The sequence below is a fragment of the Manduca sexta genome, chromosome 19 (genome assembly GCF_014839805.1).
Source record: "Manduca sexta isolate Smith_Timp_Sample1 chromosome 19, JHU_Msex_v1.0, whole genome shotgun sequence".
Lineage (NCBI taxonomy): Eukaryota > Metazoa > Arthropoda > Insecta > Lepidoptera > Sphingidae > Manduca > Manduca sexta.
Genome location: NC_051133.1, coordinates 3,325,607 through 3,338,199, shown reverse-complemented (window position 1 = coordinate 3,338,199; position 12,593 = coordinate 3,325,607). Strand labels below are relative to the sequence as shown.

Here is a 12,593-nt window from a genome sequence, read left to right as displayed (position 1 = left end):
CATGCTTCAGTTATTTGGAAAAATATTAAAAGCTTCCGTAGAGCTTCTTCCGTGAATTGCAATATTTCTTCTAACGATGCTTCTTCGTGGATTGGCGCATTTGTTGACAATTTAGCTCCCCCTTTTGTTCCTTGTTTTAATTGTTTTCCTCCCCCAATCTCTCATCTAACCTCTTCACATAAAATGGATCAAATATTCTCGTTTGAAGAACTGTCTTCTGTTCTAAATAACCTTAGTGACTCTGCTCCTGGTGCAGACGGTATCCCATATTCTTTTGTTTGCAAAGCTTCACCTTCAACAAAACATCTGTTTCTAAATATTATTAACCAAATATTTCTCTCTGGTAATTTTCCAAATTCTTGGAAAAGTCAGATTATAATTCCAATTCCAAAGCCCGGAAAAGACCCTAAAGATCCGTCATCCTATAGGCCTATTGCACTATCTTCAGCTTTGTTAAAGATATTTGAACATCTGTTAAAAAATCGTTTGGAATGCGTTGTTGAAAGCAAAGGTTTACTATCAAGAACGCAGTTTGGGTTTAGACGAGGCATGAGTACAATTGATAGTCTCGCCGTTTTAACTACAGACATAAGACTTGCTTTCTCAAGAAACGAGCATGCTGTGGGTGTTTTTTTGGACATCTCCTCTGCATATGACAGTGTTATTCTCCAACTACTCAGGCAGAAAATGCTACAGCTGAGTATCCCTGAGAGGTTAACTAGTGTCATTTGTAATCTACAAATGGCTCGTTTGATTTCAATTCGTCATCATGTCTCTTTCTCACCTCGTGCGATTTGGAAGGGTTTACCCCAAGGTTCTGTCTTGAGTCCTATCCTTTACTGCCTCTATACATACGACCTTGATGAATCTGTGGAGTCATTTTGTAATATATTACAATATGCAGATGACCTTGCATTATACGCCATTTCACCTTCGTTTTCGGATGCAGCCACTCGATTAAATACTGCTCTATCCTATCTCAATGTCTGGTTATTGAAACATAACCTTAATTTATCAGCTGCAAAGAGTAATGTAGTTGTATTTTCTAAAAAAAGATTTATTCCTAATTTAGATATTTTTATTGATGGTTTCCCAATTTTGAATAAAAATGTAACAAAATTCTTGGGAGTTATTCTCGATTCAAGGCTTACAGGAGTTCCTCACCTGGACTTTATCGCCAATAAGTGTGAAAAAAATGTTAATGTGCTAAGGTCACTTTCTGGCGTATGGTGGGGTTCTCACCCCTATTGTCAAAAACTGCTATATAACGCCATTATCAGAAGCCACTTTGACTATGGAACTTTCCTGTTGGAACCTTGTAATAAATCTGCTTTAAATAAACTGGACAAAATCCAGGCTAAATGTCTTCGGATTGTCACTGGAGCAATGAAATCTTCTGCAATTAACGCTTTACAAGTGGAGTGTGTCGATCCTCCTCTTAAATTACGTAGGCAATATCTTTCTGATCGTTTTCTTTGTAGATCCATGTTACTTTCCCAACACCCCCTTTCCTCCAGACTAAGTTCTCTTTCTCAATTGGTTCGCTCTTCTCAGTATTGGTTGCATAAAGACCCACCTTGCCTTATAATTAGTTATAAAACCTTCACCGATCTCCCATGTCCTGTAGTCCAATTCCCCATCAATCCTATTTTTTCGATGGAATATGATGCCCTTTCTTTCACTCCTAACGTTATTTTTAACTTTGGTATAGAGAAAAATAACTCCTGTGCTAATAACCTTTTTAACACTATTGTCAATGATAAATGGAATGGCTGGCTAAATATATTTACTGACGGTTCCAAACTCTCCCCTTCTGACTGCGTAGGCGCAGCTGTTTGGATCCCTAAATATAAGGTGATTTTAAATTTTAAAGTTCCTCCTCTCTCTTCAGTTTTCTCCGCTGAAGCAATTGCTCTTTATGAAGCGGTATCTTTTGTTGAATCTCACAAACTTAATAAATCTATAATTTTTCTGATTCATCTAGTTGCCTTCAGGATATTATAAAATTCCCTCTTCGTTCTAAAACTATTTTCCCCTTAAGCTTAAAAACTAAAAGAACTGCTCTATAAATGTCAATGTCTTGGAATTGAAGTAGTTTTAGCTTGGATTCCAAGTCACAACGGCATTAGAGGTAATGAAGATGTAGATTTCTATGCAAAAGAGGCTACTAGATCAGGCTGTTCCACTCATTTTAAAGTTTTCCCTTCGGATCTTTTCTCAGTTGCTAAACCACGACTTTTCCAAAAATGGAATCATATCTGGCTAAGGTCTAAAACTGTTAAGGGCAAACATTATGGTTGTATTCAATCAGAAGTCCCCGTTAGACCATGGTTTTTCAAGTATCGTAATGCCAGTAGGTGGGTTACTTCCACCATTATTCGACTTCGTTTAGGTCATGTTTGTTCCCCGTTTTTGGCTAAAATAAGGATTAGAGATCATTCGTTGTGTGAATGTGGGTTGGAGGATGGTACTATTGACCATATCTTTTTTAATTGCCCAAAATTATCCATTTCTTTATATGATTTAATCCCTCCTTATATCCCACGCCCCACAAACTCTAACTGCTTGCTTTCTCAGGTTCATTCCCCTTTTATTAAAATTTTATCAAAATTCATTCTTATTAATAATATTAAACTTTAGTATTCGATATATTAAGTCCTTCCCTTATGGGCCTTTTTTTTTCTTCTCTTACTGTCTCTCTTTTAGTGTTGCTCAATGTAGGTATTCGTATATCCTTGTCCATGTCGTTATTCGTCTCTGTAGTTTGTTGTCGTTCTTCTTTTTGTTGCTTGTTTCTACTTTATCGTCTTCTGAATTCTTACTTCGTTTCCTACATGTGTATGCCTAGAACTTGACGTTGGCAAAATTGTCCCAAAGGACAGAAGCCAGATAGGAAAAAAAAAAAAAAAAAAAATATTATTGTAAGTTTAGAAAACAAAGGTTTCGTACTTTCTGGAATGCTGGATGTATTAACTGCCGTACGTCTATCGAATTACTCCCAAGGGAACCGGCGGGAATGCATGAAAAGATTAATGAAGGTGGAGGAAGCGCGAGAAGTATGCCAGAATCGTGCTAAGTGGCAATCCATAATCTCTGCTTACCTCTATGGGATATAGAGGTGATACTATATGTAAATATACCTACGATTTCTTTACCATTGTAGCCTAAGGGCAGCGTTTAAATTCAATAAAATATATTTTTACACAAAGAAGCTATGATTGGTTCAGTAACGGACTCTCAGAAGTAACAAACAAGTCAAAATGAAAGTTTTATTGAACGCTAATAAAATATGGCCCAATAGAGATAGCATGGCTTTATACGCTAAGCGATTTTTTTAAATGGATTGAGTAATTCCAGACTGTATTCTCTTTGAACATATAGAGGTACTAAATAAGTACTTAATCTTGTTGGTACATGGTTTCCATTAACTTGTACCAAATAAATATGCCCAAAAGAAAATATTTTTCTCGAAATCGACTGAATGTATTTTGTATGAATCATATAATAAACAGAGAAGGCTGCAATAAGAGGACAGTTCAAGGATCCTATAACGAGATTTGACCTTTAGCTTCGAAGAGTACTTAATTTGCCAAATTGAATGAGACAAGTGATCAATTTTATGATAATTATTAGTGATGTTTTTATTTCATACAGTTTGTAGGTGACTGATGTCGAGGTATATTAGGCATAGGAAAAAAAAATCCGAAAGAGCACTCACTGCCCATTAGTCATAAAAGGTCAGGCTCAGAAATGACCACTGAAGAACAAACTGTGTTTTTGTTTATTTAAATAATACAATGAATGGACTAGAACAATCTAATTACAAGTCTACCAGGCCAAGTCAATACAAAAAATGCTACAATACATCACGCCTGCTTCGTATTTTCATTTTGTAAGTCTTAAATTGCAAAAATACATACAATAACAAATACATCTGGCAAATACTTAATGATACAAAAAATATATTAAATTTATAACTAAAATTACGAGCAATTCGCTTGAATTGTTTAATGATGTCCACCAACTGTGCGTGAAATGGGCTTTGCCCTTTCCGGACATGATAAGCTGACACTGGGGATTTAGTAATTAATATTACGATTGTTATCAGCAATATTTTTATTTTAAAAAATCAATAGACCAGACGACCTCTGTGACTCAGTGGGCTAGTTGAAGTAATAAAAAACTCAAAAGTCCGGGATTTCCTGCTATGAAGTCATGTGGTTATTAATTAAGAGGAGTGTAAACTATTCTCTCTAGGTAACTGTACTATCGCACTCTTAATAAAATAATGACCCATTCCAAAATAAAAAAATTGTGGGAATCGACAAACCAACCAATTTCTGTTTGCGACTTTTTAGTTTTTTCCCATTTTTGTTCATGCTATAGGTTTCATTATTTACCTATATTTAATAAGCTAAATTTTATGGCAACTTCAAAAAATAAGATAGCAAATAAAAATTAGTTTTCCGACGACTGCCACGAATTAACAATTTTGAAATAGATCATTATTTTATTAAGAGTGCGATACATAACAAGTATTGTACTTAAAAAATACAAGAACAATTCCGGGTTCACATTACAAAGCGAAAACTATTGAGTATAGTTTCACATTATACTAATTCGCCAATGTGTAATGAACGTCGCTTAATTATAGCAAGGAAAAAACATAGCACGATAACTATTTCCTTGTTACCAAAAATTTAAATAGGCCCTGTAGATGTAGATATGTATGGCACAGTCACAATATTATGATCGATATATATGTTCCGAACATCCACTGTGTTCAACTGAATTGAACTGTGATCCATTCAAACTGAATTTAGCATGGTCAATATTGATAGCTTGTGGTTGTGTATGGAGTGACGCTCATGATATAAGAACTCGAGTCTAAGTGTAAACATGGATTTGAATAAAAAATATTAGTCAAATAAGTAAAAATTGTTGTTCAAGTGAATACATTGGCTATAACAGTGACGTTTTGGTTGCCATTTTAGTTCAGATTTTGAACAAATAGTTTATATGGACTTTCGTGTCTATAATGAATGCACAATATAGATTACGTTCTCGCTACAAAAGATTTCTTTCATAAAATTATGCGAGTCGTCGTTCGGGGTCAAGGCTATTTGACTACTGTGAGTACTTTTTAATACCGCTACTGCCAATGGACTTTATTGTTCATTTTCGTATTTTACACGGTAAAGTGAGCCTTTTGCTATCCTTGTTTAAGGAGCTTTTTCGTGTGTTACGCCTGTCACGCTCCACATCAGTCCTCTTAGATCGGTGACTACACATTACCCTCATACTTATATAAAAAAAAAATAACCAAAAACCCTAGCCCCTTCTGACGTAGTGATTACACCAATAATATAGTGTAGTCTAAATATGTCTTCTAATAACAACGAGTCTTAACGGCAGCAAGTCTTCAGAGCGAGTCCTAATGACGCAAATTTCACTACGCTTACGATATAACTTACCCACCAAGTACCCTACTAATGTTAACTACCTAAACATTTGACTATTTGACATCTGGGCCCTTATTCTGTATGATAGTGTAAACGCGTAACGCGGCCGTGTCATGTTATCTTCGAGAAATGTGCGTGGAATGGTATTCTGCAAACCAAATTTCTATAGTCCTAAACATGATGTGTTGTGTTATGTGCTTGTTACGCACTGTTAAAATAACGTGCGGGATAGAGAATAAGGCCCCTGAACAAGACTCGACAAAACGAGTCCAAGTATCATTATGTAGTGACTACGCTAAATTGTAGTCAGTGCCCTCTTATCGAATATCTGACTACAAAATTTTATCAAATATTTTCAAGATCGATATTCCATTCCATATTAAAAAAAGCGACGCACTAACTCGTTGGGAATCACCAAAGACAACTTCATTAAGGAAGTTATCAATCTTGGGGAAACCGATAAACAATCATGCCAAAATAAACTTGCCAGCCGAAGTTACGCTTTGGACTTCCCCAAGATTCATAATACACTCATATAATATTCGATAATATGCCATTTCAAGATACAGTTAGGCATTAGACATATCACTAAAACGTGTGCATTTTATTAGAGTATAATTGAGTTGGAACGTGACTTGTTCTTTATTACAGTAAATTATTTATCATGCACGATGCCAATGACATTAGAATAAAAACAATACATGCGCTATGGTGGGGGAAAAACCTGTTACCGGCTTCCGTGTTTATTGAAATCTGGCATCTACAGAGTACGGACATAACGGATGGCTTGTAAAAAATATGTATGTCAAAGGTTATTGGAGCGTATTATAATTTTTATTACTCGAGGGTAAATACATACTATGCTTATATTTTGTTTTATAGCGTCTACATTACAAGTCATGGTGAAAGAGCGGTCTTAGAGACTCACTCCGGTGAAGTCCTTTAAACGGACTTGAAACCTTTGAAAAATGATAAAACCTTGCCCATCCCTGTATTGTCCGGCTGTCAAACATTCATTAATAAACCTTATTTCATGGCCATTAAAGTGGCCCTCAAAAGGCTGCAGCAATTTGATAGATGACAGTCAAGTGATGGGTTAACAAGACCCATTCTCTTAAGGACAGCAACGCATCAACAATACAATAATCATGTACGGTGGTCACCGTTTACCATCACCTACTCGTTTGCCTATCTTTAAACTAACTCAATTACACAACTTACAAAATGACGTAGAATAAAGTCTTCATTTCAGATTATAAATAGCCGGAACACTCATTCATTTCGTATGATGTTCTAGAAGCCATCTAAAATGAAAGTGACGAAGGAACGTAGGACGTAACGAAGTGCTGAATTAAAACTTTATATTGAGTATTGTAAGAAATATAAAAGGATTAAATGCATAACATTTTTGTGTTCCATAAATTATCGTATCCTATTAATTTTGAATTTATGAGAATGGAAAACAAAACATGTCCGACGCTTGATTTTCGAAGCAAAAATCAGCCCCCATTTAAAGACTAAAGAAACCTAAATTGATGATATGATGTAAAGTTGTAATATTTTAAATTGGAAACGTGAATAAAATAGCATTAATACGCTTCATAATTTTCAGAGTTTATATTTTAGTCATACACTAATATATTGAAAACAGAATGTTTCAGAATTTTTTTTAATAAATATTTTTTCCTAAGAACGCGCAAGAAATAGTAAAATTTGAGTTTTTAAATAACTTATTATCAGATCCAGATCTTGTGGTAATACTATCAAAAACATCGAAGCCAAGATCACAAATAAATATATTATGTGGAATAAAATTTTAATACCAAAAAAAAGTGTTATTATAGAACAAAGTAAATGTCAATAGATAATTTTGATTTACGCGCCCTAATGCCACTACTGCTATTCTAAGAGAATTCTTCGCAGCGGTAACAATACACTTCCGTCAGAAATACACTTACGCACACGCCATATCCGCGCTAAACTATAAAATGATAAAAAACAGTAACTAAAATCGGGATTTTTATGATAATTTTTGGCACAATGTTAGCAGAGATAACACGATTTAATATGGTTTTATTTATTAGCGCAATGTCAAAATAGCTATGTGTATTGTTGAAAAACATGTTCCTAGATGTTTTTACTTTTTACTTATTCTGATTTTGTAAATTGTATCACTTCACATAATAATTATTTTGTTACATAATAACTACACGGGTCAAATATTCTTCTGTTCAAAGTATCTATTAATTTATTACCATTAGTTTTTATAATTAATCATAAATATTTTTTCCCTTATCAACCGAAGACAAAGCACAAAGAGCCCACGTCATGGGGCGACGAAGCAACGAGGTGGATGATGACCCGGGTCAAACAATGAGGCACTCTATTATACTCCAGCTGTCATCGAACTGGCATGTCTACCCGCTAAAAGTACCGGCACGGACATTTCCAACTACCCAACAAACCCAACCATGACCAAAAAAGGCAATACCATAAATATATTTTATAATTAATTTTAAGTTATAATAGAATATGCTAGTATACAAAATTTCCATTTATTTTTTAAAATATAAGATTTATATTTATAGTTATTGTTCCTATTACAGTTAAGTGATCATGATATAAATCTCATTATATCCTATTTTTATGGAAATAAACTCCATTTTAATCTAGCATATCTATTGTCTATTTAGGTCGTCGACATTGGCGCCTCGCTTCTCACAATTCAAGGACATAAAGAAAGGCATTTGCGCCTTGGTAATGTTTTCAGTCATAATGAATCAGGGATTTGCTTCGGGGACAAGAAAAATAGAGAATCTCCGAGCTTTCATAGATTTTGCGGAGATTTTATTTAGTCCAAGTTTTTAGTATCATGAATACAGGTTTTGCTACATTGATATTTTTCCGAATAATCTTTGGAGGCTAAAATAGTCTTAGGAGCAAAGCCCTACCATGAATCTGTCATTCATTAGTTATTGATGGAATGTAAGGCGTACCTGACAATAGACTTAGCCCTTAGGCTAAACCCGTTTGATATTTAAAAAGCCCTTAAGGTTCATTATATTTATAACTCAAATACATCATATAATGCTCCATCATATCATGGGACATGAAAAAAAATTGGCGAAATATAGGTGGTACATAAACTAACTTATAGCCCTGTCTTTTTACTTCGGAGATAAGGCGTGACATTTTGATACAAGGTGGTTTGCTTTATTTTGATATGACGTGTTTTGGCGACTAAGAGGTAGCCATTATAAATAAATATAAAAGAAAAAACTTTACCCAAGATTAAAAAAGGATGAAATAGAAGTCTTATCTGCGAGTTTATTTACCCATCGAAAACGAGAATGGAATAGCGTATTGCGTCATAATTTACTAAACCACTCTGTCGTATATTTACAAAAGGCTTTGAAACTGAATACCCTACGGTAAGGGTTAGGTGGTCCTCTCATTTGTTTGGAGACGTGCGTAAAAAGTATTATATATAAATTTTAGACGAAATAATCGTAATAAAAATGAATTTTGTTCACGGTATAATGGAGCAAGGCGTGGCGAAATTATTAAATTAATGTGTTTCGTGATAGATATGTATGTTGTATAACCGCATGTTCTTAAGAAGTGTTTTTGTGTGCATATGGAGTCATTTATAGAATTACCGAGAGCCTACTAAAAATAATCCAAGAAAATTCATAAAGACCCACAGTCAAATTACATTATACCAATGAAGTATTAATAATTTCAAAACTTACGCTCTGGTCGCCAGCACTTGTTTATCCTCGGGGGCTTTAGTGGTTTTCTCCGGCTCATTCTTTGGTGTGACTGTAGTGGCATTTTCCTTAGCGTCAGGCTTTGTGCCATTTTCGGCCTTATCTGCAGCGGGCTTGGTCTCATTGGCCACTTTGCCTGGCACTACCTGATCCTCAGTTTTCTTCGTCGCATTCTCTGTGGGCTTATCTGCAGCTTCTTTGTTATTAACATCAGGCTTGCCTTCGTTTTGCTTCGTCGCTGGCTGGTCTGGTACAAGTGCATTCTGAGGGGTAGCGTTTGAAGCTTCTGTTGAGTTTTGTTGAGCAGGGGCTGATTGGTTGGTTGCTGTGGATGTTTGGTTGGTCATGGTAGCTGTTTGGTTAGGCGGGGTAGCATTTTGGTTGCCAGTGGTTGCTGCTTGGTTTGTATTGGCGGCTGGTGCATTTTGAGCAGCTTGTTTGTTTGCTGCCTCTTCGCTAGGTTTCGCTGCTGCATTCTTATCGTCCAGTAGCACAATCGGCAAGGATCCAGCTGGCTGTGGCGCTTTTGCATCTGTAAGAATAAATCACCTTCAACATTTCCATATTTAAAAACACAAACATGTTTCGGTTTTTAGCGGACGAGTTGACGACCTACTTTATAATGAATCATTACTGTCACCTGTGGACAAAGCCTAGGTCACGATTGACGCTTTCTTTACAATCAATTTATCTGACTTTGTTATTGAAAGATGTTATGATGCTACAGTAACTGTAAAGCTGGTTCTACCTACAACTGTTTAGTAACACACTAATGTATTTTTTTTAATATAGGCATTGTAAAGTGACTACTGCATCTTTAACTTGACCCTACTTGCCATCATTGGTGTTTATTTGCTGAAACCATATAAAAAATATAAAAAAATATATAATGTAGTTATTAAATTGGCAACCATGTCTTTTATAGTTTCGACCAACACATCTGTATCAACATATACTGTTATTTGGTGCAGAAATACTTAAAACAATGATAACTGCCTTTGAATTTATTTTTCCACAGAAAAGGAGTCATTGAAACCACCACACATTCTTTAGTGTTTGGGTAGTTATGACTTTTACATAAAAGAAATTTAGAGTTAAGTAATGATAGCAGCTCTAATATATATTGTTTCATAGGCCAGAGCCCCTTCTACTAATGAGGGTTTAGGCTGTAATCCACCACAGTGGAGTAGTGCGAGTTAAAGCTGAATTATTAGTACATTCATTCAATTAATAAAAAACTTAGTTTAATAAGTAGATGAGAATATACACATTCTAATTATACATTAAAACTTCATATCAACCATTGTCATGTGCATATTAAACTATTTTTTCCCATACTTTCTTGCAAGTTTTTAGAAAGTGTTTTGAAATTGTCCTAGCTAAATTATCAACAATCTCACGCAAAATTTGTCCAATACTCTTTTGTCAGTGAACCATATTTTTATGATAATTATGTTCAAATGGCAAAAGAATATTTTAGTATTCAACCATATAAGTAAATATGTTGTTTATATCCCAATTGAATGTGGTTTTTACCTCTGAAAACTTTCAAATTTACCAATAGGTTACATAAACAGTTACATATACACGAAGAAAAAGTAAAAGTATGTATTTTTAGTTGAGGAATATATTTAAATACACAAGAGTTATACTTACATATAGGTTACATGATGTAAATAATAAAAATATAATACACATAAAATAATAATGATAAATGAGAAAGTAAATCTTAAAAAACATCATAAAATGGCTCTCAATGTGTGGGAACTATTGCAATATCCAATATCCATATGCTAACTAATTGTTTGACCTATCCTAACACTCATTTTACATATAAATATGTTTTAGTATGATCCATTTTCACTTCAAACTCCAAACTTGGGTTAGTAAGGCAAACATACCTAGAGGCTAAACTCCCACAAAAATATTGTCTAATATATAGTATAATCAAAATCTGGACCCCTTCATTAAATAGTTCCCTCAATTAACCTTACATACTATACATACATAAAGATGTAAAAGGTGTTAAGTCTGTTGGGGTCTTAAACTACAAGGATTATAGCAACCAACTGATAAAAAAACAGTTATTATCTTACAAAGTTTTACAGATTTGATATGGTGAAATGTGGATAAATTTTTATTATTTTGCATGTAGAATCTATGCCAGTAATATTACTATAGGCATATGCCTAGCATGCCTTTATTTTATAGTTATAATGTACTTGTTTTAAGTCTTGGTAGTGATTGTATACTGGAGTTGTCTGAATAAAACAAATGAGCACTGCACTATTGAGTAAATAGGTCTTTTACATAAGGACATAAGAACAAAAATCGTCTTATCTTAAATTGGAGAAAAAAAATATCTACCCACCTACTCATGATTTATTCTTCAGATGAAAAAATTAAAAATATTTTTTAATCTTGACATAATACCTTAGCTGGTTAGATAAAGTTAATCATTTAAAATAATTTGTATTTACAACTTATGAATATAGTTTGGCCTGCTTTTGCATTTATTGCCTTATATTGGGTTTTATAAAATTCATTACAAAAATAATTTCGTCACGTCCGTGAATTATTTATCTGCAAATATTACACAAACCAAATACAGTTAGTATTTTATGCAGGTATAAACTGCAAATTTGTAATGCCAATTAAATGGTGACGACTTCGTGATAATGTACAAAGCACAGTTAAGTGTAAGCATGGATAATCCATAACGCGATATAAAAACTTAACACAAACCTGTTTGCATATAACAAAGTAGTTAGCGAGTTTCCTTGATCAATGCAAATACGTGGTAGTAAAAAAAATAACCAACAACGTATCTAACGTTAGAGGTGAATTTTATTATGGCAAAACAATATAAAATTCATAATCATATTATTAGAAAACAAGTATTTTACTTTTAATTACTATGAATAAACAGTACATTGCATAAAAATTCCTCAGACGCATTGATGGATGCCAGATTGTTCCGTATTGCTTACCTGGTTGTGGGCTTTGTTGTTCTGTGCACACCGAATGCGACACTAAGATAACTGTGAGGGATAAGAATATTAAATTCCTCATGTTTATTTTATTCTAAATATTACCAAGACAGTAAAATGACCAAATAAATTAACTGCGCGTCTACCAATTTGCCGACACAAGTAAAAATTGAAAATTCTGAGTAAATAGTGATGAGCTACGAATCGCTTAATTTCCTAAAGAGATTAGTCGATTATTGCTATTGGTTTATCATATCGATAAGGACAAGATGAATTGTTTTTTTTTATAATAAAATAACATAAGTAATTTGTTTTCCACAAAGCAAAGAGTACAGGTACAAGGTATATTTGTAGTTTATTGATTGCCATAT

General features: G+C 34.0%; 1 protein-coding gene across 1 annotated transcript in view; it reads right to left on the bottom strand.

The window, feature by feature from the left end:
• The window catches only part of LOC115446173 (porimin), an 18,672-nt gene extending 6,079 nt beyond the window's left edge, over nt 1-12,593 (bottom strand). The window contains exons 1-2 of the mRNA XM_030172739.2: nt 12,223-12,593; nt 9,215-9,764 (exon numbers count right to left, since the gene is read on the bottom strand). Of these exons, the coding sequence (XP_030028599.1) occupies nt 9,215-9,764; nt 12,223-12,304 (632 nt within the window). The 5' untranslated portion in view covers nt 12,305-12,593. The remainder of the gene's footprint in view (nt 1-9,214; nt 9,765-12,222) is intronic.